Raw genomic sequence first — 27,808 nt, 5'->3', positions numbered from 1 at the left:
ATGATGGGTCAACCAGGGCAGTCAGGTCTGTGAATTTTGGATAAGAGGTTGAACCAGGTGGTGAGGGATTCTGGGACTAGAAGGTGGAGGCTGTGGATGAGAGATCCCCTGAGGTGATGAGGTCATGGATGGTCTGGTGATCGGAAGTGAGGTCGAGGTCGAGGGGGCGGTAAGAAGAGATGCCTGTGAGTCTATAAGGAGCTGTTAGAAGATATTCCATCAAAGAGGTAGGTTCTAAAGAGCACCTTCAAGTTGGAAAGAGAAGTTGAAATGCAGAAAGGATTCAGAAGAGAATTTCACAGTTTAGGGCATTGCTGCAAAAGACAGTGTGTTTCAGGTAGTGTTACAACACGGGATAAAGAATCCTGCTTAATTTAAAGCTGCAACACAGAAAAGATTTATCCCATGCAGTAATCTGTGAAAATTCAAGAGGCCAAGAACTATTTAAAGTAAAAAATTACAACTTTATTTCTTAAAGTGTAACAGAGAATAATTAACTAACAACTATTTACAACTCCGTCCTCTAACCTATCTTTTATCTTCTCTTCTGAAATACTAGCACGATAAAACTCCCAATTAAGATTTACAAAACAAACCTTCTTATCTCAAAACCAGGCAGCTCTCAGTTTTCTCTATAACCCTGTCTTCTTTTCTTCTTTTTGGGGATTCTGTTCCACAGGTTACTGATCAATACAGGTACCTTTAAGAGAGCTATTTTTCAGACAGTCTTTACATGCTGGTAGCTTGGCAGCTCTCTTCTCAACTGCTCAATTTTCTCCAGTCTTATACCTCCCCCAAAGTATCAGATTGTGTCATTGTCTTTTAAGATTGTCAATATACTAAACTCAAACTGGATTGGGGTTTGATACTTTTCAGGGTGTAATTTACTCTGACTGGCCTAATTTGAATCTGTTTTGTCATTTCCAGGCAACCAGCTAATCAAGTTGTTCAACCAAATGTTGCCTTAGTTTTTTTAGAACACCTGGTTCTGTCAGGTATTCTGTAGATTTTAACTTTCTTAAAGGTACAGTATACCCATATCTTCATAACATTAGAGGAGCATTTCAAAGGGGCGATGTGCACGAGACCAGAATGGAGAAGTGCTGGGATTACAGAAGATTGGATTTGCGAGGCTGAAGTTGACTTCAGAGGTAGGACGGGCATGGCCTAGGTGGGATTTGAAATAACAAAGATGTGAACTTTAAAATCAAGGTGTCTCAAGATGAGGAGTTAATGACAGTTAGCAAACAGAGAGTGGTGCTTATTACGATGAGGATACCAGAGTTTCGGAGGAGCTCATGTTTATGCAGGGTGTGAGAGTAGCCAGGAGGCTATCCAATTTGAAAAGTAAGAGGCAACAAATGTATGGATCAGGCTTTCAGTTGTGGATGAATCAAATGAGATGGCAGGCTATCTTCTCATTCTCAACTGTAAGGCTCCTGTTGTGCAATGTTCATTTTTGACCTTCCAGGAATATACAATAAAGAGCTTAAGGATCATCTGTGACAGTAGTTTATGTGTTTTAGTGGTCTGATTTCCTAGACTGATGTGCTGTGGGGTATCACATCTTGGAGGATGGTCATTTAAACACCCCTGTACAACAGGTAAAGAAATGTGACTCCCTCGGAGCACTGCCAACCAGCCACTGCCAAAAAGAACCAGGAGAAAAGAGTTTGAATCTACTTGCAAAGCCAAGAATTTCAAAATTCATTGGTCAACTTCCGACGTCAATGCTATAATTATTATCCATGTTCAACTATCTGTTATTCACATGTAACAGAGATGATGGGTCAGTTAACTTCTTTCTGCACTGTAGCAATTCTCTGATTCTGTGATTCATTTTTTAAGCCTTTAGTATTTCAGACTCGCTCCTCATTTCTAATCTGTCATATGCATGTTGCATTATTATTTCTTCTTACATTTCTTCATTGATAAGCTGACTGTTTTTGTCAACTCAGTAAAGCCTGGTTAAATTTTAAAAACATAAAAAATTCATTTGTGTCTGGGCGAAAAAGGATTTAAACTGAATCTTTTTGCTGCCAACAGAGGGGTGAGGTGAATAATCAAAGGGGAACAAATTCACTCTTCCTCACCTGGGTGCTTAACGGTTTGTGGTTTCTGGTCTGGAACTGGTCTGAATTGGGGAACTATGCATGGTGTCTGGTCATATCAATATTTAGAAGATAAACCAACAAGGCAAGACAAACAAGTCTGCTAAATGTCAAGGCAGATCACAGGAAATTCTGCAATGTAAATCATTCTTTGAGGTCTGTCAGTGGTTTTTTAAAAAAAACAACCTCAGCTCAGGAACGTGAATTAGAACCAAGTGTTAATTTGGATGAATAAACACTCCAAACATAATGGTTACTTGGAGAATGTGGAGTGAAAGGCACAGAGTAATTTAAGGTAGACTCTATGTGGTAAGGAGAAAATATCTTCTATCCAAATGTTATTTCTAAATCACACATCAACATTTTATTTGTGTTTCTGAATTGTTATGCTCAACATGCAAGGAATATTCCACACACTGCTCCCTTTGTCCTGTCATTGGAAGATATGTATTTGGTTTCTGACATCCTCGAATTCTCTCACTAAACCTCTCTTAACTCACTGAGCTCCTCTTCAACTCTATCTTGGTTCCACCCATCTCTCTGTGATATATTGTGGGACATTTTTCTTTGTTGGACACATCTCACGTCATTGTCATTGATATGTATAGGAAATGGACTGATTTCTACTTTAGCACAAATAAGGTGCTTTTATATTAGTCTAAAATCAGATTTAGCACATGTGACTTCACTACCACCACCTAAAAAGCTCCAAGTTTGTGAAGGGCTCTTATATTCAACTACCAAAAGTCTCCTTTCCCCTCTTCCAAAATGATCACCACTTAAAGGACTGCCAATTTATGAAAGAGTGTGAATACTACACAAGAAATTTGGCTTCTATCATCTCATGCCTTAAACATCTTAATCATTGTGTTATTTTAATGGTCCAGGTTTTGTGATCAGCAGCAAACAAACAGACCATTCACTGTACTTACATTTGACTGAGGGATTTTGTTTATATGAGGTCTTTTGTGCCAGAATTTGCTGTGCTTAGAGAATTGTTTTGGTGTTGAACCTTCGACAAGTTCATATCTGCTTTAACACTGAATAAACTATTTTAACTGACACTTAAACTGTGTTTGGGTGGGGGTGGAGGTGGGATGGCAAACAAAATGGTTGCTGAGCAACAAGGCTGGAAATCCCACCTCTGTTATTTCCCCACGGTGGGAAGAAAGTGGGCCTTGGAAGATCTCACTCATACAATGGGTGATTTGGGTGAACAAGGTAAAAACCTGTGGATTTCTTTATCCACTCAGGTTTGAGTCCTTACTGAGCCACACTGAGATTAAGGACCAGATTCCCCCCTCAGTGGAGGGACAGGGTCAACTGTACCATGAACCAACCTTTGCTGCCATGCTGTCAGGAGGTACAAATATTGGAAGCTATGGAGCCTTAATGATCCTATATGGATCTGCTTTCAAGTGGTGAAGGGGAATGATCCACCAGGAAAGTGGAATTTGATTCATGGCAATCTTTAAAATATTGATAAAGATCAAATTGCTCGATAGAAGGTATGGAACCCAGAACAGAGTCAACTCGTGACAAGGTTTTAAAATCTGCAAGGATTCCTGTGCCAGACTCGCTCTTTTCTGTGCAACTTTGAACTGCGTCTTCTTACCCAAACATCCATCTGACCATATCCTATTGACCACTGGTCTGATTCCCAACAGCTAGTGAACACTCGCTGCTCACTGAAAACAAAGAACAGTCTCTGAATAAGCCTACAAGGAATGAAAGGGCCTTGCGAGTACCTATAGAATTCCTACAGTACATGAATAGACCATTCAGCTCATCAGGTCTGTATTGACTCTCCAAAGAGCATCCCACGAAGACCCAGTCCCCCCACCGTATCACTGTACCACCACATTCAGCATGACCAATTCACCTAACCTGCACATCTTTGGACTGTGGGAGGAAACCAGAGCACCCAGCAGAAGCCCACACAGACTCTGGGGGAATGTGCAAACTCCACACAGATAGATCTCTGAGGCTGGAAATGATGCTGTGAGGCAGTAGTGCTAACCACTGAGCCAGCATGTTACCCATAGTAGGAGTGAGATCTTCCAAGGCCCACTTTCTCCCCACCCTGGGGAAATAACGAGGTGGGATTTCCAGCCTTGTTGCTCAGCAACCATCTTGTTTGCCATCCCACCTCCATCCCCATCCAATCACAGTTTAAATTCAGTTAAAATAGATAATTCAATATTAAAGCAGATATGAAATAAAATCTTGAGGCAAGAAAGGTGGAATTAAATAAAAGATAAAGGAAATGGAATGAAAGTTAAAAGTAGTTGTTTAAAATAATACAAATCTGAAGGCATGAAACTCCACACTTGTAAAAGTTAATTTTCAGCATATTAAAATTCACTTTCTAGAGAAGACAAGCTAACTAACGCTTTCTGTCAGGGCACTACATGTTGTTCTACACGTTTCAATGCTGAGTCTTTTTGTGAAATACTGGAATAGCAAAGCTTTTAGAGAAGAAATCAAATAGCAACTTCCTAATTTATCTGAACAGGTGCAGCTGCCAGAGATGGTGCTACCTGATTTACTGCTTGTCAACAATTAGCACTAACAGTTTCACTGCGATTTTGACAGCATGGATCCAGACAACCGAATGCTGGCAGCTGGGAGAACCCTGCTGTAGTTCCCAACTCAGCCACTAGATGTAGCTAACTAGCCAGGTTGATTCTGCTTGGTAGTATCAACAACAATTCGTGACAAATTCCTTTGTTAATTTGAAAAAGTCATTAACTTACTGGTAGACTTCATTTCTTTTCAAATACTTAACACGTAGGGGCTAAGTTCTTTGCCAATGAACAATAAACCATGAAAAGAGACAATTGTCGAAACACAGAGTCAGAGTCATAGAGATATGCAGAACGGAAACAGACCCTTCGGTCCAACTCGTCCATGCCAACCATATATCCTAACCTAATTTAGTCCCATTTCTCAGCATTTTGCCCATATCCCTCTAAACCCTTCCTATACATAAACCCATTCGGATGCCTTTTAAATGTTGTAATTGTACCATCCTCCACCACTTCCTCTGGCAGCTCATTCCATGCACGCACCATTCTGTGTGAAAAAGTTGCCCCTTAGGTCCCTTTTAAATCTTTCCCCTCTCACCTTAAATCTATGTCCTCTAGTTTTGGACTCCCCTACCCTGGGAAAAAACATGTCCATTTATCCTATCCATGCCCCTCATGATTTTATAAACCTCTCTAAGGTTTTAGAAACTCCTTCAGCCTCTGTGGTCCGGGGAAAACAGTCCCAGACTATTCAGCCTCTCCCTATAGCTCAAAATCTCCAGCCCTGGCAACATCTTTGTCAATATTTTCTGAACTCTTTCAAGTTTAACAACATCTTTCCGCTAGCAGGGAGACCAGAATTGAACACAGTATTCCAGAAGTGGCCAAGCCAATGTCCTGTACAGCCACAATTTGACATTTCAACTCTTGTACTCATGCACTGATCAATAAAGGCAAGTATATCAAATGCCTTCCTCACCATCCTAGCTACCTGCGACTCCACTTTTAAGGAATTATGAACCTACATGCCATTGTCTCTTTGTTCGGCAATGTTCACCAGGACCTTACCATTCCTGATGAAGGGCTTATATCCGAAATGTCGATTCTCCTGCTCCTTGGATGCTGCCTGATCTGCTGTGCTTTTCCAGCACCATACTCTCGACCCTTACCATTAAGTGTATAAGTCCTGCCATGGTTTGCCTTACCAAAGTGCAGCACCTCATATTTATCTAAATTACACTCCAACTGCTGCTCCTCGGCCCATCAGTCCTTCTAATCAAGATTCCATTGTACTCTGTCATAACCTTCTTCATTGTCCGCTACACCGCTAATTTTGACGTCATCCACAAACTTACTAACCATTCCTCCTATATTCACATCCAAATCATTTATATGAATGACAAAAAAGCAATGGTCCCAAACCCAATCCTTGTGGGACTGGTCACAGACCTCCAGTCCGAAAACAACCTCTACCACCACCCTGCCTCCTACCTCCAAGCCAATTTTGTATCCAAAGGCTAGCTCCACTGGGATTCCATGTGATCTAACCTTAATAACCAGTCTACTGTGCGGAACCTTGTCGAGTGCCTTGCTGAAATTTATGTAGACAATATCCACCCTTATGCCTTCAACAATCTTCTTTGTCGTTTCTTCAAAAAACTCAATCAAATTAGTGAAACACAATTTCCTACACACAAAGCCATGTTGAGTAAGTCTAATCAATCCTTGCCTTTCCAAATACATGCAAATCCTGTCCCTCAGAATCCCCTCCAACTGCTTACCCACCAATGACATCAGGCTCACTGACCTATAATTCCCTGGCTTTTTCTTAACTTCTTTCTTCAATAATGGTACCATATTAGGTACCCTCTAGTCTTCGGGCACCTCACCCATGACAACCCAGACAAATCAGTAGGAAGTTGTGATTAAACTCCCCAGTCAACTAATGAGATGGCACGTTGAGTCCTGTTCCTATCACTTAAAAACAGGTGGCATTCAAGAACTAGAGGCAATATAGAGAATAGCAGCATGGTTAATTGTATGAGGTATTTAAAATACAGGGGAGAATGGGGGAAAGGAGACATCTGTCTGCTGCTTTTAAGGTACAAGATAAAAGAACAATTTGAATTACATTGTGAAAGAAACTCCTGGGTAACAAAATAAACAATAAAAGGTAGATATAGAATTGATCTTTGGCAGGAGATGCAGCATCATACAGCTTAATCCTCAGAACCTTAGCTCTGGAGAGCTGGAAGATGAACCAAGGCTATGAGATGGATGATGGGGATAAGTTAGAGCTGCAGGACTGTGCTGAGTAAGAATGTGAGGACTTACTTCAGATAAAACAGCAGTCAAAGTAATGCAGGCAGGATTTCTTAGTGAAGTGGGGGGGGAGGCCTGGGTACCTCTTGGGCTATCCCGTGAGGAAATTCTGAGGTGCCAGGATGTGATCCCTCTCCTGGTCGGGTACCTTCTGGAATCACTGCATCATCACATCGATGCTCAATGGTAAATTCACATGATCTTTTGGCAGTGACAGTATCAAGCTGAAGATCTCGACCCCAGATATCAAAGATAACCTTGTGACTCACCTGAAACAACTCTATCCACTCTTACAAACAAACCAATGAGCCGTGGCAAATTCAACCTCCAAACCTATAGGTGGCGCAACTTGCCAGCCCAGGAAAATACACTTTCATCCTCAGCATCAAAATTGTTAATTTAAATGAAAATGCCACGGTGAATGAAAATATTGATAACTATTTTATATCTGTCCTTCTGTCCATCCGTCCATCCATCCATCCATCTATCTGTCTGTCCATCTGTCCATCCATCTATCTATCTCTACAATATACATGTAGAGAAGGGGTGTCTAGAGTGGGATCAAGGTCCCTCATCCGCCCCCCCCCCCCCCCCCCCCCCCGTCGACTTGTTGTTGATGCTGAGCACCAATAGCTGGAGTGGTGGAGTGTGGCTCTCGGCATCACTACCTGAGCAGACACCTGATGAAGGAGCAGCGCTCCGAAAGCTAGTGCTTCCAAATAAACCTGTTGGACTCTAACCTGGTGTTGTGTGATTTTTAACTTTGAGTGGGCACAGGTCTCTACATACAAGGCAAGGCTTCTGTCCAAACAGGGTCAGGAGACAAATGTCAGCTTCTCCATCACCCAACTCCATGCAGCAAGTAGTAGTGGAAAGATATTTTTCTGACTGGAGATCTGATGTTTCGCGGGGATCAGTGTCGGAACCCCTATTGTTAGTAATATACATATATATATAAATGATTTGGAGGAGAATGGAGGTGTCCAGATTAGTAAGTTTGTGGTTGACACAAAGGTCAGGGGAGCTGTGGATAGTGAGGAGGATTACCAGAGAGATTACAGCAGGACATAGGTAGGCTGAAGGCTTGCATGGGGAAATGGCAGATGGAGTTTAATCTGGATAGATGCAAGATGATGCATTTTGGAAGGTCTAATGCAGGGAGGAAGTATTTGGTAAACGGTAGAACTCTTAATAGCATCAATGTACAGAGAGATCTCGGCATACCCAGATCCATCATTCCCTGAAAGTGACATTACAAGTGGATAAGGTGGTCAAGAAGACATAAAGCATTGTTGCTTTCATCGGACAGGGCATAGACTGTAAAAGTTGGCAAGTCATATTGTAGCTGTATAGAAGAGTAGATAAGGCATGGTGCTGGAAAAAGCACAGCAGATCAGGCAGCACCTGAGAAGCAAGAGAGTGAATGTTTTGGGCATGACCCTTCAGCTGTATAGAACTTTGGTTTGGCCAGATTTGGAACATTGTGAATGGTTTTGGTCACTGCACTGCCAGAAGGAAATGGAGGCTTTGGAGAGAATACAAAAAAGGTTTCCCAGGAATATGCCTGGTTTGGAGGATATTAGCTGTGAGGAGAGATTGGATTGGCTTGCTCTAATTTCACTTGAATGTCAAAGGCTTAGGAGTGACCTGATAGAAATTTGCAAAATTATGACAGGCCATGGATACAATGGATAGTCGGAGTATTTTTCTTTGAGTAGAAATGTCAGTTACTAGGGGACATAGGTTGAAGGTAATGGAGTAAGTTTAATGGAGATGAGAGAGGCAGGTTTTTACATAAAAGGTGGTAAGTGCCTGGAATGTGCTGCCAGAGGAGGTGGTGAAGATGGATACAATAGCCATCTTTAAAAGGCATCTTGAAAGATACATAAATAGGCAGGGAATAGAAGGATGCAGACTGTGTAGATGCAAAAGGATTTTAGTTTAGAAAGGCATCGTGTCAGTGAAGTCTTGGTAGGCCGAAGGGCCTATTCCTGAGCTGTATTGTTCTTTGCTCTTTGTTCTCCCTGCTATGTTGTGCAATGTTTTCTTTTGGAATGTAACAAAGGGAGAGATTCAGTGTAACAGAAGTAACTGGCACAACTGTTAGTGTTGGTGCAGATAGGATACCTTGCCAACTTTCCCCTAAGTTTGTGTGTAGGCAGTGCAGAGAGGCATGCAAGATGAGCAGGGTGGGTGATAGAGGGATGAGAGCAAGTGAGGGAAGGTGTTATATCATGAGCCTTGGTGAGAGCTGTGTGCAATGGCAGAGTTAGAGTGCTGATGTGGATGTGCCAGTGTTTGACTGGGATGGACAAAGTCAGAAATCACATTACATCAGGTTATAGTCCAACAGGTTTATTTGAAATCACAAGCTTTCAGAGCGTAGCCCCTTCATCAGAAGAAGTAAGAGTGAAACACACAGAACACAGGAATCATCAAAGGCAGAGAGATCGAAAGAGAAATGGTGTGAGTGGAATGTCGAATAATAATTCTCTGCAGGTGACCAAGGGAGCTAGATGGTGTGAGTAAAGTATCAATATCTGATTAACAACTGAAGGGATGAACTATAATCTGATTAAATGAGACAGAGAGATAGAGTCATAGTCATAGAGATGTACAGCACGGAAGCAGACCTGTCGTCCATGCCGACCAGATATCCCAACCCAATCTAGTCCCACCTACCAGCACCTGGCCCATACATCCATCCTGGTGCCTTTTAAATGTTGCACTTGTCCCAGCCTCCACCACTTCCTCTGGCAGCCCATTCCACACACGCACCGTACTCTGCTTGAAAAAGTGACGTCTTAGGTCTCTTTTATATCTTTCCACTCTCACCTTAAACCTATGCCCTCCCATTCTGGACTCACCCACCTCTAGCCATGCCCTTCATGATTTTATAAACCTCTATAAGGTTACCCCTCAGCCTCCAGCACCCCAGGGAAAACAGCCCCAGACTATTCACCCTCTCCCTATCCTCTAACCCTGGCAAAATCCTTGTAAATCTTTTCTGAACCCTTTCAAGTTTCACAACATCCTTCTGATAGGAAGGAAAACAGAATTGCATGCAATATTCCAAAATTGGCCTAACCAATGTCCTGTACAGCCATAACATGACCTCCCAACTCCTGTACTCAATACTCTGACCAATAAAGGAAAGCATACCAAACACCTTCTTCACTATCCTATCTACCTGCAACTCTACTTTCAAGGAGCTATGGACTTGCACTCCAAGGTCTCTTTGTTTGGCAACACTCCCTCAATACAAAATGTTAAAAATAAAGTGGTGCTGGAGACAAAATTTAACTTTAATTTTTTGTAATTACCTCTCTGCCTCAGTTGTTCAGATTACAGTTCATCCCTTTGGTTGTTATTCAGCTATTGACACTTTACTCACACTGTCTAACGCCCTTAATCACCTGCAGAGACTTATCATTCAACACTCTAATCACACCATCTGTATGATCTTTTGATTCCTCTGCCCTTGAACTCTCCAGCTATAAATTCTGGGTCCGTGTGCTTCTCTCTCACTTCATCTGATGAAGGAACAGCGGTCTGAAAGCTTTTGATTTCAAATAAACCTGTTGGACTTTAACCTGGTGTTGTGTGCCTTCTGACAGAGTTACAGTGAGTGGAAGGCAGCAGAAAAATACAGTGGCACTTAGCCTGTTGGAGCCCAGGAAGTCACTGACCTTCCCCCTGCATTGCTGGATGTTTCTCTGGATGGTGGACACTGCACTGACCACTGGCAACTTCAGTCGAATGCTGGCATAACCTGATGCTGTGGTTTCCATGAACTGTCCTGAGGAAAGAGTTTGGCTCTCGTCCTCACTACCATGTCCATCATGACCTGCAAACCCCTGTCAGCAAAGCAGAGGGGGCAATTTGCCTCTTTTGGCCATCTCTGGGGCAATTTGTATCAAACAGGATATGTGAAGGGCAGCTCCGGATAGATGGCCCTCGACCTGCTGTAAAGGTGGAGTGTAAATACCATGTGGGTCCTGACAATAACAAGTATTTCTGCCTCTGATGAGTGGACGATCGCGGATAGAGGAGCACTACATATATAATGAGGCCAGCCTTTAGAGTTTGAGCTCACAGAGAGAAACCTTACTCAAAACTCCACAAAATTGACACGTAGCTGATTTTTGGCAAAATCCAGCCCTTTGCCCTTCTGGGTTTCCTTCCACAGTCCAAGGCCATTTAGGTTAGGTGGATTAGCTAGGGGAAATGTGGAGTTACAGGGTTAAGATGGGGGCATTGGGTGGGATGCTGTTCGAGGGGTTGGTACAGACTCAATGAGCTGAATGGCCTCTTTCCACACAGTAGGGATTCTGTCATGTAATGATTGTAAAAAGCAGATATATCATTGAAATCATAAGAAATGAACTTCATTGGTATGACATTCTTTATTCATCATCATTACTACATGGCTGCAATAAAATGTTACATTTATTAAATGACATGAGTGACCTGATTGAGTGTAAAGTTCTTTGGGATGCCATCAGGTTGTGAAAGGTGCTTTATTACACAGTCCAAAGCAAGCTAAGACAGAAGTGTATGTGACACGCACTGAGATCAGGCAGAGGCTAAACTGCTTCTGTAACCATCAGTAAAACAATTTCTCATTAATATCCTGTCCTGAGCTTAAAGCGTCAACTCAATGCATTGCTGTGGCTTGTAATTTATGTGGGATTTTTTTGGCAAATTTGCAAAAAGATTTTGCTAACACACATGATAATAAAAAGATTATCAACGTTCGACACAGGTACACTCTCATAAATCTTTTGTCGCCATGCATATATTTATGGTTAGAAAATCATGAGAACAAATAACATGAAGGATCCACAGGAGAAGCACTTCAAACATAGGAGTTTTTGAGAAGGGTCCCAAATTTTACTCATAGCTGTAGGAAAAAAATGATCTTCAACAAAGATCAGTTAGCTTTTGTAAGTAGCATTCACGTAATCAAAACCACAGCCTGCCTCAAATCTTACTTGACAGGATTTTGCATTGATTGGAAATGGCTCAGTTTTGAAGATAAAAAGCTCTGGTCGAAGCCTTGGGCAATAAACCTGTCTCGATCTGTCCACAGATTTCAGGTAAAAAAAGAAACCTCAACAGTTGTGAAAGCACCACGACAGCAGTGGAAGCATTCAAGGTTGTTTCATTGCGGTCAGCATAGATTAAAATAAAATGTAGCTCACTTCCTGCAAAATCTACTTTATCGCTCCCATAATAGAATGCCTGTAACTGAGCAGGTTACTGAACGTAGAGGAAGAGAACAGGAACTGCAACAATCTGTGCAGTCCTCAACCAGGGCTGCAACTGTGGCTCCAATATCAAGTTCATTACTGCAGGTTGTCTGGTTGGCAGGACCAATAGTTCTGAAGTTTTACCTGCTTCATTGAACATTGTAAAATCCAAACCAGATAATCAATTTATCTAAAAGTACTGCAAATGCCAAAATAATGACATAAATTGTGGAGTATAATCATCACAATGTTTTCATTTTAAGAACTAAGTATTTTGATAAATATTGCCATGTATCACAAAATTCTTACGATAACTTGCAGCTTCCATTTCTGGAGATTTTTCTGTAATGCTTTGTTGTTCTGTATTGAATCTAACTCTTGACGATCGTTTGGGAATGATATAGTATAGAATAGGATCTAAACAACTGTTGAATGAAACTAGCCACAGTAATACAACCTTTGCCTTTTGCAGTTGCTCGAGGTGTTGGCATTCATTGTGCGTAATTCGATAAATGCTTGATGTGATTTGATAGCTGTAATATGGCAAATGACAAGCAATGAAAGTAGCTACTGCAGCAAAAATGATGAACTGTGTACGAATGTGAAGACCCTGGTTTTGTTGAACTGTACTGCTTCTGCTCACTTTGATCAAATGCATTATGATAAAGATATAAAAGACAATAAAGATCATTAAAAAAATAAAGAACACTGTTGAAATGAATACAAACAAAATGGAAGTGCCCTGTGTGCCTTTGTAAACCTTGACACTGTAGCACATAAATTCAGATGTACTCATTTGTTTTAACATATGAATTAAAGGTATTGATACAATTAGAATTCCTAGAGTCCAGGACACAACACAAGCATATTTTGCAAAAGTTGCATCATTAAATGCACTCAGTTTGTTACTGTGGTGTTTCACAATCATTACATACCTGCCAATGCTTATGAGGATAATGCATAATGTCCTGCACGCCAGTGTAGAATAGAAACCCAAGTTAATGATTGCAGTTACAACCATACATGTCCCAGAGTTTTCTGCCAAGACGTCACCTCTAATAAGCAGAACTATTCTGAATGGAAGGACCAGGAGATTGATCAGATCAGCCACTGACAGGTTCACCAGATAGACAAGGATTCCATGTTTCTTCACAGATTGCCTTGTAAATATCAACAAGGCGAGGCAATTAGCTGGCGATCCAATGCAAACAATGCAAGAATACAGAACAGGAAGGATACTCTTCTCCAGTGAACCAGCTTTGTAATTACATGTCAGATTCTGCCTTTCTAAGGTGAGATTCATGTTTTGCTGCTGCCGTCTGTATCCTAAAATTAAAAAAATACATTTCAATGACAGAAGTAGAAATTCAAATAGTGATAGAGTATGTGGTGCTGGAGTTTCAGAACATTGTGCTTGGAATGGAATGATTCACTTCTGTCATTCAATTCAGTTCATGCCTCTTATGGAGATCCAAAACAAAAGCACTGGTTCATTTCTTACATTTCAAAAGAGCCTCAGCTGCTACTGTACTTTTCCACGAAATTATTACTAAAATATCAAATTTCAACCTCATCTCCCCACAGCCTAGTGACGCAGTTTTGCAGTAAGCTGGAGGAATCAGAATACATACCACAAGATCAGAACCTCGAATGTGTGCTCAAGCTATTAGAGAAGACAGACGTGAACCCATGAACTTTAGAGGCAATAGCAATATCTACTGAGGAAAGTCTGATAAACATAATGTGGAGATGCCAGCAGTGGCCTGGGGTGGACAATGTCACAAGACATACGACATCATGTTGCAGTCCAAAAGGTTTATTTAAAATCTCAAGCTTTCAAGTGTTGCTCCTTCTTCAGGTGAAGTGGAGAAAAGCACATAGACATAGAATATATAGGCGGAGATAAAATGGCAAATTATTTCAGGTAATTAATTCATGTACTCTTAATTATCTTGCCATTTTCTCTCTGCCTATATATTCTGTGCCTGCACATCTTCCTCCACTTCACTTGATGAAGGAATAGCGCTCTGAAAACTTGTGATTTTTAAATAAACTACTGGTCTATAACCTGGTGTCATGTGAAACTTGATAACATTTGGTAACGAACAATGATGCGTTAATTGTAAAAACTGAAAGAACTGTGGATGCTGTAAATCAGAAACAAAAGCAGAAGTTGCTGGAGAAAATCGGCAGGTCTGGCAGCATCTGTGAACAGAAATCACAGTTAACATTTCCGGTCCAGGGACCTTTCCTCAGTTCTGTTAATTGTAGCTACTTAAACATAAATTTGGGATATGATAAATAATTTTAACTAAACCTAAAGGTTTTCTAATTTAATCTTCAGCTAAAATTTAAAACTTAATCTTCATGAAGGTGTTTGAACAGCTACTGCACATTTGCCAACAGCCAAATTTCCAGGGAAAGTAAAGGCAACCAAGCAGCATGCAGATAGCAATAGAGAAAACTAAAACACAGCAAAAATATAACAAAAACCGGAAATCTGAAAGAATACTGGAGATACTCAGCAGGTCTGACAGCATCTGTGAGAAACAGATAGATGTGTGGGGTGGCATGGTAGCTCAGTGGTTAGCACTACTGCTTCACGGTACCAGGGACCCGGGTTTGAATCCAGCCTCAGGTAACTGTGTGGAGTTTGCACATTCTTCCCGTGTCTGTGTGGGTTTTCTCCCACAATCAGAAGATGTACAGGTTAGGTGAATTAGCCATGCTAAATTGCCCATAGTGTTAGGTGTATTAGTCAGGCGTAAATATAGGGTAGGAGAATGGGTCTGGGTGGGTTACTCTTTGGAGGGTCAATGTGGACTTGTTGGGCCAAAGGGCATGTTACTGTTGGGAATCTAACCTGTTTAAGGTTTTAGGTCAGAGACTGTCACGCAAGCTAGAGAAAGGTTTTGGAGTGTTTAAACAAATAGATGGGAGAAAAATGAAAGGAGGATTCTGTGCAGAAGGTAGCAGTAGTTGAGTAGAAGCAGATGACTATGCAAGGCAGAAGAAGATAGTAATGGGATAAATGAAGAAACAAGGGATGAGTCCAGGGAAGGTGTAAACAGAAACAGCAGAATCAATATCCACATACCTGTCAAAGATGGGGGAAGAAGCTTATGATCTGAAATTGTCCAGCTGAATGTTGCATCTGAAAAAGTGTAAAATAGATAATCAAGGCAAAAGGTAAGGTTCCTCTTGTTTAGGTTATTCCTCTATGGAATAGTGGAGGAGGCCAAGGACAGAGAGTTCAGAGTGATAGTCACACTGAGAATTTAAATGGGAGGTGATCAGAAACTCACGCTCGCACTTACAAGCTAACCAGAGATGTTCAGCCCAAGTGATCACTCCACTGCCTTTGGTCCTCCTAAAGCAAAGTATGAAGCTTTTTTAAGCCAGATGTGGATAACATACATCCAATGTCTGAAAAAGAACGAAGGATTAAAACAGACTCACTAAAGGTTCCCAAGGACTAAAAAGTGATTAATCTAAGGTTAAGGCATATTTTGTACACGTGCACAAGTCAATTAATCACCGGCTACAGGGAAACAATTTACAAATTGTGTTCAGGGATCTAGGTGGGGAAACTTGGGAAAGTCAGAATTTAATAAAGGCCAGTCATTGCAGAGGCAGAAAAGGGAACTTTTATTTAATTAGTTTGATTTAATGCTGTATAGGGACATGTACTTAAGATTTTCACAAAGTAATTGGAAATTAAGATTTGAGGTTAAATGGCAATAGCAGAGAAAATGGACTAATAGAAGCTGTGAAGATGGTGGTGTAGTGTCCTATCAATTGAACAGGATATCAGAACTTGTGACTTCTTGGGTCAAATAAACTTTTCTGTTCCTGAAGTTTATTTCCAATCTTTCATAGTTTTTAGCAGCACTGTTTCACTTGTGTGCATTATTTCTATTACCTTTCCCGTAGCCAGTTCAGCCTGAAGTCAGTCTTCTATAATTCCTTGTCCATTGTAACATGATTCTCATGTTCTCAAACCCTGACACCCAGGTCCATCCCCTTATGCTCTGTTAAATAATAGCAGTATATCTGTAGCCATTAGATAGATAGCATTCAAAAACAATAATGGATGGAAAGAATATACTTTAAAATCTTGCATTAAGGTTCTAATCAAACTCACATTGAGCAAACCCTTTTTCAAAGTTCAAGGGTGATAAGGTATTTGCCACAGCTCCTACTACTGGATAAGTCAATGGGTGTTGGACAATAAACAAACACAAAACATGACTGTTTCTCTGATTTCACCATTCAGGTTCTAAGTGTATGAAAACAGGATATATGAACATCTGAAATAGGAGCAGGAGAAGGTCATTCAACTTCTTGAACCTACTCCTTCGATAAGATCATGACTAATCTGATTATTCTACATTTCCACTGAGCCCTAATAATCTTTTGCCCCACTGGTTCTCATGAACGTATCAAACAAATTTCAAACACTGATTCCACCCCATTTTGAGGAAGAAAGTTCCAAAGATTCACGAACCTCTGAGAAGAAGATGATCTTTGTCTAAATTTTTTTTAAAAGCAGTAACCCCAGTTTTAAATTTTCCCACAAGAAGTAGCATTCTTTCGACATGCACGCTGTCGAGACCCCTCAGGATCTTATATCTTTTAATCAACTCACCTCTCACTCTGCTAAATTCCAGCAGCTAGAAGCAGAGCCTGTTCAACCTTTCTTCATGAGATAACTCAATGCATTCCGGGTATTGGTCTTTTAAATGTTTTCTGAATTGCTTCCACAGCATTTGTATCCTTCCTTTAATATGGAGGCCAACACTGTACACATCCCCGAGATGTGGTCCTACCAATGCCCTCTATAACTAAAGGATTACCTCCCTACTTTTTCACACAAAAAACGATTCAAGGCTGAGCTAGATAAACCAAGGGAAAACATGTAGAGTCTGTTCTTTCGCTTCTCAGTCCACCTTCAGATAATACTTTGCATTTGCCAGTGTTTCAAAGAATCTGGCATGGTACTGGGTGACAGGCATTAGGAGCCACACAGGCACTAAACTGAAGATGGGTCAAAGTGGTGTGAGGCTAACACTGCTCTGCACTGAGGAAAACACTGCTCTGCAAAAATACATACTCCACTCCTTGGCATTCAACTGTGCTACACTGTAAAAGCAGATATCTGATTGGACAATCAAGTCTTTGCAAATATACAGGAAGGTTCAATTAGGTTTCCAAATGGTCACAGCGTTTCAAGTTAGTGCAGATAGTGCAGAGTGCAAACAGAGCAAGGTCATCTCCTCAGGAGCGTCTCGAGAAACATGTCGACATTTAATTTGGATGATTAATTCTGAGTTATACTACATGACTGAAACTGTTTCACATCCATCTGAAACATGAAGCTTTTGATGCCCTGAAGTGCTTCATATGATCCCTGTAATTTGACAAATATCAGAAGCAGCAGGGGACACCAGGCAATTACTATGCCATGTTCCATGTAAGTGCATAGTGCACAAGGCGAAGGAGGCAATGATGGAGTATTACTGGATTAGAAACCAAATTCTAGGCTAATATCTTGAGGATATGGATTTGCATCAGACCATGATAGATCGCAAAATTTCAATGCAATAAATCACAAATCTTAAATAAAAAAGCTGGCTTAGTGGTGACTATATAACCACTGCCAATAATTATGTCTGGTTCACCAAGGTCCTTTCTGAAGGAAGTCTGGTGACCTGATCTAATCTGACCCCCATGTGACTCCTGACTCATACTGATATCACTGTCTTCTGAGTAATTAGGCAAAATGCTGGCCTAGCCCTTGCCGCCCACATCTAATTAAAGAATAAATTGTAAAAAAAATTGCCTTCCAATAAAAAAGCCAAATGAGGGTAAAGGTACCAAAATGTATGGCTGATGTTTAAATTAAATTCCAGACATATGTGAAATCATTGAACTTTAACAAGATTGCAAAATAAATAAACACACCCATATACCTTCAGAAAAACTATTTCCTGGTCAAGTCCCAGGCATTGTAGCATCTGTAACATGTAAAACGGCTGCCACTTCTATGCTCAGGGAATCTCCTCTTACAATTTCTTTACACAGTATAGCCTATGGAGACTGTGGGAGTATTGTGTGATTTGTGGCAGCCATTTTGTCACATATTAAAAGCCTGGAAACCATTTTGAATCTCATCTTAGTGCCTGTTTGCTAAAAGCCTCTGTTTCCCATGTCCAGCTAAGATGGTTGGCCTTGCAGCTGTACTGATACCTGATAAAATAATTCTTTCCTTGCATGGGGCTATTCTTCTCTTTGCAAGAACCTATTGTAACTAACACCTGCTCATCAGCTATTAACCAACACTGTCCAGACATTATATGAATGAAGCTAATGACTGGGCAAGGTGCCCAGCTTGCTCATTATCCTGCAATTAACAGTTTGCTAATTGTTAACTGACGGTAACCTATAAAATCATGCAACTCTCTATATCTCATCAGAGTGACTTGTGACCATTCGGTTGACTTGTCTCTCCCCATGAGCTCACGAATAAACCAATCAATACTCAAGGCTTGTGAGTCAGGTTTCACTTCTCAATTGGACCGCTAAACGTGAGTCACCCACTGCATAATTTTCTTCCATCCCCAACAGTTGGCATAGTCGGCAGGACTTCTGCTTCCTGGAACTTGTTAAATTTTGTCCCCTATACTGTTGAGTACCTCCTTGAGTTGGCAGATATTGCAACAAGATGAGAGAGGAGAAATGACCGCTGTGGACGGGTGAACCTTCAGCCACGAGAAGCAGTGAGTGGGATTGGGCTGTGGTGATTGAGACTAGTTTTAATTTAGTTATCCTTGAGCCACAAACTAGTCAAACTGTGTTGATGGAGGTGACTAGTTTTAGATTAGTGATCCTTGATGAACTGATAGAGGTTGAGTTTTATTTTGGTGAACCTTGAGCCATGGGTCAGTTGGGCTGTGGCGACAGACGTTAAGTTTTGGAGTTGCTCCAAAAAGTTTCCACTGGCAATTTGTGGCTGTTCCTCCTCTGAGCCAGCAAGTATGTGAAGGGAGCTGGGTTCCCTTGTAGCTACAGGCTGTAAGATGCTGAGGCAAGATTGGGTTGAAGGAGACCGCGCCAGATTTTGTAACTAATTCTGCGGCGTCTGCCTTGAGTGATTGACTGGGTGCCCGATATTTGTTGACTGTCTCAGCTTCTTTGTTGTCTCTGTTTTTTTTATCTTAGCTTGCTTCACTGTGTTGCTTTTTGTTCATTTGTTTGATCGACATACAGATCAATGGGATCGCAACTTTCAACGATCGCCAGTGACGGGCTGTCCCTGGGGATGAGGTTACCTCGTCCTGCTGAGAACGGCGGCTAGCAACCTTTTGCTCCCTCAAAAAGGACACCCGCACTATGGTGAATACATAATATGCAAGACTGAGGTAGGAGAACCGCTGGTACCTCTGGGTTCACCAGCTGACCTTGTTTGGAGGGAGACGAGTGACAGTCGTTATGCTATTCCTTTTACCCTTGATTTGTATGGGTGGTCCCATGGAAATTGGCCTTACATGGGTTCATTTAAATTAGACTAGATTGATTACTGGTTAGTTAACATCGAGGGAGGGTGTGGTGATTCCACCTGGGAATTACATGCTTTGATGCCGAGAAACGTTTAAGGAACTTGCAAAAGGACACCAACGCCCCCAGATTAAGGGTCATCATCAACCCTCTGGAAATCCTCCCTCTCCCGTCCCTGTTCCCACTGCAACCACACCCCATTCTCCTCCTGAAGTCCCTATATCGACTCCAGAACCTGATCCTCGAATGGATGAGATTGTTGCCTTTGTTGCCACTCGCAACGGAGGAAAAGCCAGTACTGCAGCCCCACCTATTGAACACCGCCCCCATGAGGGTGGTGCCACTACAACATCACCTCTGCCTGCGTCTGATGCCTCACTGCAGCAAGTGCCTGACTCTACTGCCTCAGGCCACCGCTATGATACCCGTTTAAATTGGTGACAGCAGCACTCCGATTCCGAGGGAGGCACCCCCTCAGAAGTTGATAGTCATCTCACACTGCGGTTACCCAGAGATATGATTAGTAATACGTTGCTTGACAAACCCTGGATCCATGCTGAGGTCTGCAGCATACTACAGGATGCCCCAGATCCCATTAAGCCTCCAGTTTCTTTTTATAATTGGCTTTTACAAATTTGCGACATTTACAATTGCCTTCCACAGGATGTGCAAACTTTACTTCAGCTGGCTTACAGTTCTCATTGCGCTGCCGTTAGGGGCTCCACTGATTGTCCCTCCACACACTGGGCCACTGCTGAAGAAAGCTCTGACTGGCTGGGTAGACATATTAAGGGTGTCTACTGGATTAGTGGTGCTGGAAGAGCACAGCAGTTCAGGCAGCATCCAACAAGCAGTGAAATCGACGTTTCGGGCAAAAGCCCTTCATCAGGAATAAAGGCAGTAAGCCTGAAGCGTGGAGAGATAAGCTAGAGGAGGGTGGGGGTGGGGAGAGAGTAGCATAGAGTACAATGGGTGAGTGGGGGAGGAGATGAAGGTGATAGGTCAAGGAGGAGAGGGTGGAGTGGATAGGTGGAAAAGAAGATAGGCAGGTCGGACAAGTCCGGACAAGTCAAGGAGACAGTTACTGAGCTGGAAGTTTGAAACTAGGATGAGGTGGGGGAAGGGGAAATGAGGAAGCTGTTGAAGTCCACATTGATGCCCTGGGGTTGAAGTGTTCCGAGGCGGAAGATGAGGCGTTCTTCCTCCAGGCGTCTGGTGGTGAGGGAGCGGCGGTGAAGGAGGCCCAGGACCTCCATGTCCTCGGCAGAGTGGGAGGGGGAGTTGAAATATTGGGCCACGGGGCGGTTTGGTTGATTGGTGCGGGTGTCTCGGAGATGTTCCCTAAAGTGTTCCCTAAAGTATCCTCCCACTTCCTCCAGACCAAAGGCGTAGCCATGGGCACACGTATGGACCCCAGCTATGCCTGTCTCTTTGTTGGCTACGTACAGCAGTTGATCTTCCGTAATTACACCAGCACCACTCCCCACCTCTTCCTCCGCTACATTGATGACTGCATTGGCGCCACCTCGTGCTCCCGCGAGGAGGTTGAGCAATTCATCAACTTCACCAACACATTCCACCCTGACCTTAAATTTACCTGGACTATCTCTGACACCTCGCTCCCCTTCCTGGACCTCTTCATCTCCATTAGTGATGACCGACTTGACACTGACATTTTTTACAAACCCACCGACTCCCATAGCTACCTGGATTACACCTCTTCCCACGCTATCTCTTGCAAAAATGCCATCCCATATTCCCAATTTCTCCGCCTCCGCCGTATCTGCTCCCAGGAGGACCAGTTCCACCATAGAACACACCAGATGGCCTCCTTCTTTAGAGACCACAATTTCCCTTCCCACGTGGTTAAAGATGCCCTCCAACGCATCTCGTCCACATCCCGCACCTCCGCCCTCAGACCCCACCCCTCCAACTGTAACAAGGACAGAACGCCCCTGGTGCTCACTTTCCACCCTACAAACCTTCGCATCAACCAAATCATCCGCCGACATTTCCGCCACCTCCAAAAAGACCCCACCACCAGGGATATATTTCCCTCCCCACCCCTTTCCACCTTCCGCAAAGACCATTCCCTCCGTGACTACCTGGTCAGGTCCACACCCCCCTACGACCCACCCTCCCATTCTGGCACTTTCCCCTGCCACCGCAGGAAATGCAAAACCTGTGCCCACACCTCCTCCCTCACCTCTATCCAAGGCCCTAAAGGAGCCTTCCACATCCATCAAAGTTTCACCTGCACATCCACGAATATCATTTATTGTATCCGTTACTCCCGATGTGGTCTCCTCTACATTGGGGAGACTGGGCACCTCCTAGCAGAGCGCTTTAGGGAACATCTCCGAGACACCCGCACCAATCAACCAAACCGCCCCGTGGCCCAACATTTCAACTCCCCCTCCCACTCTGCCGAGGTCATGGAGGTCCTGGCCTCCTTCACCGCCGCTCCCTCACCACCAGACGCCTGGAGGAAGAACGCCTCATCTTCCGCCTCGGAACACTTCAACCCCAGGGCATCAATGTGGACTTCAACAGCTTCCTCATTTCCCCTTCCCCCACCTCATCCTAGTTTCAAACTTCCAGCTCAGTAACTGTCTCCTTGACTTGTCCGGACTTGTCCGACCTGCCTATCTTCTTTTCCACCTATCCACTCCACCCTCTCCTCCTTGACCTATCACCTTCATCTCCTCCCCCACTCACACATTGTACTCTATGCTACTCTCTCCCCACCCCCACCCTCCTCTAGCTTATCTCTCCACGCTTCAGGCTCACTGCCTTTAATCCTGATGAAGGGCTTTTGCCCGAAACGTCGATTTCGCTGCTTGTTGGATGCTGCCTGAACTGCTGTGCTCTTCCAGCACCATTAATCCAGTATTTGGTTTTCAGCATCTGCAGTCATTGTTTTTACCATATTAAGGGTGTCATCATGATGATGTCATCTAGACAGTTGAGTGACTTTAGTGAGGTGACTTGCTGCCTGCAAAAGACAACTGAAACTGTCCCTGATTTTCTGGCTCGTTTTAGGGATACATGGGAGTGTTCAGCAGGCATCCCCATAGAGGACAATGAGAAACTTGCTGTCCATACCCTTACCAACTGTCTCTTGCCACATCACGTTCAGATTTGCAAAGACCAGAATCCTACTTTGCAGATTGCCATTTAGAAAGATGCACTCACTCCCCTTCGTAACACAGACAGACACAGTCTTTTTGACACGAAGCTCGACAGAGAGGCTTATCCGTGTTTAGAAAATACATGGAAATTTGGATAGGAAATTTGGCGAATAATGGTCTTGTGGTCAGTTTGACCACTGGGAGTGTAACTGCTGCACGGCTGCTTCACGGTGACCCGTGCCTCCGCAGTCGCCATTTGCACCACCGTGCCGACCCTATGTCTATGACCCTTCTCCCCGTTCCCCTGATGCTTAGGGCTGCTGCGGTGAGGAGTTTCAGCAGGCCCTCTCCCGATCCCCATCTGAAAACCCCATGATGACAGTGGAGATGGGGAGGAGGAGGGGGGTGGTGGGGGGGGTGGGTGGGGTGAGGGGTGGGGGGCATTTCGCTTTTGGTGGATTCTGGGGCCACTCATTCTTCTGCACCTCCCTCTGCAGATCTACCCCTCAGTTCCAAATCTGTCCATACTGTGTCCCTCTCTAATACTGTCCCCGTTACCATTAAACCTGTCACCATTCCCAACCCGACTATCATCTCCCCCTCCTGTCCAGTTGCTTTATTGGGCCTAGAGACCCTCTGTAAATTAAATGCTTCCATCCACTGTTCCCCTCAGGGTCTTGTCTAGGAGATTCCTGAATTTCACGACGCTATGCTGCATTCTGCACTGACAGACCCACCACCGCCACGATCTGCGGCTGCCCTCCACACCTGGCACTGTGCCACTGACCCGATTCGCTCGCTGTTTGATTCCCTCATTACACAGTTGCGCAGGGCCCATTCATCCCCTTGTGCCTCTTTTCTGCACTGGGTCCTGTTGACTGGCCGTCCCCTTCATGATATCCATTGCACGACTGCTCAACTCTGCACTCCTGACTCGTCATATTCTGCGCTTGCGGATTCACACTTGAATAAAGCGGCCGACATTACCCTTACAGGTCTTTGCTATGTTGGACACCAGGGACTCTCTACTGAAGTCTCGCTGACATTTCAGCAGTCTCAGCTTTGCCTCCCGGACACTATACGCTTTATTCCCATTGTCCGTAAAACCCCCGGACACATAGCGACTTACCCTCCATGCATGTGCGCCTCGGTGAGCTCCCCTGCTCATTCCAGCCCCTTACCTCTGATAATTCATTGCCGTTGCGTGCTGCTATGCTTGATCCGAATGGGTTCTGCGTGCATTTTCCTGCCGTTACCACTACTGTTGCTACTCAGGACCCCTCGGCCATGTCTTCCTACAATAGCGTGTGGCTCCTGGAGGGCTTGCTGCCCACGCTTAGGGCGTGCCAACCTAACCAGGCCAGGTTAGTTCTTTCTGCCCAATCACATACTGTCACCTTGAAGGCTGGTGCTTGCCTGCCCTCAGTCTGCCAGTACACGTTCACACTCGCTGCTACAGAAGGAATTTGACCAGTCATTACTTCCCTCCTATAGCAGGGCATCCTTGTGCCCATGCAGAGCCCCTGCAACACTCCCATCTTGCCAATCCCAAAGCCTGGAAAACTGAACTGGTGGAGGTATGTGCAGGATCTACGTGCTGTGAATGCCATTGTTGTTCCCTGTTCCCCTGTGGTGCCTGATACCAATGCTATTCTCACTAATGTCCCTGCCTTTCTGCTTGTTTGTCAGTGGCCGACTTCTGTTCTGCTTTTTTCTCTATTAAATTGTCCCCTGACAGTCAATACCTTTTCGCCTTTACTTTGGCGGTCACCAGCACACAAGGGCACGGACTCCCCAAGGGTATATGGTGAGCCCCACTGTCTCTGCTTCTGCTGTGCACTGGACAGCCAAAAGCCTCCACATGCCTTGCAACAGTGTCCTCATACAGTATGCCGATGACATACTTGTCACCTCTGCCTCTGCTGATGCCTACGTGCAAGATACTGTTGTCCTGCTTCAGTGCCTGGCACAGGATGGCTACAAAGTCTCTGTTGACAAGATGCAGTTGTCTCAGCCTCAAGTGCATTACTTGGGCTTTGCACTCTCGCAGGGAACCAGAGCCCTGGCCTCTGACCTTCTCACTGCCATTACCAGTCTCCCTCCCCCTGCTCCACACATTGAGCTAATGTCTTTCCTGGGGATGGTGAATTACTGGAGGCATTGGATTCCTGACCTGCGAGAGGTCGATGGACCTCTCAGGGAGCCGTCTTCTCCAAAACAACCGACAAAAGTAAAGTGGATACCTGAAATGACACATGCTTTTGAGAGTTAAAATCAAGACTGAGTTCTGCGTTTGCTCTGGGTCTTCCAGATTACTCACAGCCATTCCAGCTTTATGTTACTGAGAAGGAGGGATATGCTTCAGGCATTCTGTTGCAAATGAATGGGGATCTCCGGTGCCCTATAGCCTTTTGTTCTGTACAGTTAGTACCTGTTGTGAGGGGAATGCCAGCGTGTTTGTGAGCTGTGGCAGCTACCTTTGTAATGGTTGAAAAGTCTTCCCCTCTTGTGGTGGATCATCCATGCACAGTATCTATCCCACATTCGAATGTCCTGCTGCTAAATTCTGCAGCAACCCAACATTTTACCGTTTCCAGGCGTAAGGGCTATGAGGTCATCCTACTTTCCTGTTCTAACCTTACATTGCACGGTGCCCCAGCCTTGGATCCTGCAACCTTACTTCCTGCCACCAACCGCTCTCTGACAGCTGACCATGACTGTTTGCATGTTATCCATGAGGTCATCACCCCTCACCCCGACCTCTCGGAAATCCCTTTGGATAACCCTGATATGGTCCGTTTTACAGATGGTTCCTCCTTTCAGCCCTCCGATCATCAGACACTATGCAATATGTATGCCCTATGAAGTCCTTGAGTCTGCTGCACCCCCTAACGGTACTTCCGTGCAGGTAGCTGAATTGTTTGCTCTCACCCAGGCTTGCACCTTAGCCATGGACAAATCTGTCAATGTTTGTACAGACTCTCACTACGTCTTTGGAGTGGTTCACGATTTCGGTGCCCTTTGGTAGCATAGAGGCTTCATCCCTTTTTCAGGGAAACCCTCACAACATGGCCAGTTTAGTAACCATCTTTTGGAAGCCATCTTCTTCCCTCCGCTATAGCGGCCAACAAATGTATTGCCATTATGGCTGCCGGGGATCCTGTCACCCATGGTAATGTTTTTGCTGACAGGGCAGCCCTTTTGGCCACTATTAATCTGACCCTGCAGGTTTTGCATATCCCTAAGATACAACAGTTTCCCGCCATTCCTGACCTGACTGAGGGCATCCACATGGCTCAGCAATCAGCCATGCAAACTGAGAAGTGGGCGCCATAGAATCCCACTCACTGTGTCTTCTTACACAGCCAGATGGCTGCATCATTTGCCCAAAATCTTACCTGCATGTCCTTGCCCTAGCTGCTCATGGGGTTGGGCATGTTGGGAAGCAGGGCATGCTGCATGCTGTTGTGTTCCTGGTATGCCCCTGGTTTTACAACAGCTGCTCGCACTTTGTTATCACGTTGCCTCATTTGCCTGCAGAACAATAACTCTAAACCAGTGGCTAAGTATGACCACCTCCTGGTCCCTGCAGGCCCATTTGTTCAACTTGCTCACTTGCCACCAAGGCTGGGTTTCCAATACCTGATAGTGATTGTTGACATGTTTTCAAAATGGGTTGAGGCTTTTGCCACCAAGAAAGATGATTTTCGAATGGTGGTTAAATGCTTATTTAGAGATGTGATCCCCAGATCCCGGGCTCCATTGACAGTCACAAGGGCACTCATTGCACGGTAGGTATTGTCACAGTGGTTAGTAAGGCTCTGGGGATAACCTGGAAACATCATCTCCCTTATCAACCACAGTCCTCGAGCTTGGTGGAAAAGATGCATGGTACTCTCAAAACTGTCCTTACTAAAGTTGCACAGGATACAGGCTTGTCCTGGCCTGGTGCATGGTCCCGGCTCTATACACTATCCAGAATCAGGTTAACCGGACTACAGGCGTCACCCCTTTTGAAGTCTTGATGGACAGGCCCATGCTTACTGCGACTAGACCCCCCAACCTCTCTGCTGATGTGGCCTTGCCGCTGACAGAGGAGTCTTTCCTTAATTATACCAAGGCTCTGTCACAGCTCATCACACACAATCGTGACCTCATTAAGGCAGCCATTCCTGTCCCTCGTGGAGAACCCATGCATCCTTTCCAACCTGGGGACTATGTCATGATCAAGTCATTTGAAAAGAATTCTTTCTCCATGATGGGAAGCCCCATTCCTTGCCCTTCTGGTGACCCACACAGCATTCAAGGTGGTGGGGAGGCCCGAATGGACTCACGCCACGCAGTGCAAGAGAGCGCCCCCCCCCCCAGAGGAATACCAGAACATCACTGCCAAGATGCCGTGTACAGCCACAGATCGCAGATGGCTTTGCATGATCATTCTGCTTCTGCTCATTTCTCTGACATTAACTATGTTTGACTGGGGCCCTATGGACAGTCTGAAGACCTCTAGTAAATGGGATCACATTTCAACACTTCTTTATGTGACTTATCTTTACGCACAGCAGGTCAACCACTCTAGCTGCTGGGTTTGTGCCCATATTCCCATCCACTCCAAGGGAGGGATCCCCCTGTGGCCCATTCCATTTAATGAGTCTGACACTGCTGAATGGTGGCTGGTTCCACTGTGGCTACAACCCGACACATCCCTCCTGGTTTCCTTAAGTGGTTGGGCACCCCAATCCCTTACGGGGATAATATCTGGCTCAGCTGGCAATCAGCGGAGTACACAATGGATACATTCAAGGATTGGTTCCAACCTCGATACAATCTCTCCCGTTCACCACCCTCTCTGATCCTCATGAATTTCACAGCCACAACTATACCTCTAGGAAGTGTTTGCATCAAGA

The 27,808-nt window shown here is 44.1% G+C and overlaps 1 protein-coding gene across 1 annotated transcript; it reads right to left on the bottom strand.

The window, feature by feature from the left end:
* Positions 1-12,478: 12,478 nt before the first annotated feature.
* Positions 12,479-15,558, bottom strand: LOC140469405 (probable G-protein coupled receptor 34). The gene is made up of 3 exons (XM_072565889.1): positions 15,531-15,558; positions 15,311-15,367; positions 12,479-13,539 (listed from the first exon to the last, which is right to left on the bottom strand). The coding sequence occupies exon 3, from the start codon at positions 13,514-13,516 to the stop codon at positions 12,479-12,481; it is 1,038 nt and encodes a 345-aa protein (XP_072421990.1). The 5' UTR covers positions 13,517-13,539; positions 15,311-15,367; positions 15,531-15,558.
* Positions 15,559-27,808: the final 12,250 nt, after the last annotated feature.

The sequence above is a fragment of the Chiloscyllium punctatum genome, chromosome 49 (genome assembly GCF_047496795.1).
Source record: "Chiloscyllium punctatum isolate Juve2018m chromosome 49, sChiPun1.3, whole genome shotgun sequence".
Lineage (NCBI taxonomy): Eukaryota > Metazoa > Chordata > Chondrichthyes > Orectolobiformes > Hemiscylliidae > Chiloscyllium > Chiloscyllium punctatum.
Note: the sequence above shows the minus strand (reverse complement) of the source record. Positions and strands in the feature narration are given on the sequence as shown.

What these genes read in the sequence shown, in the direction of transcription:
- LOC140469405 (XM_072565889.1), bottom strand. Translation starts at nt 13,516, where the DNA reads ATGAATCTCACCTTAGAAAGGCAGAATCTGACATGTAATTACAAAGCT.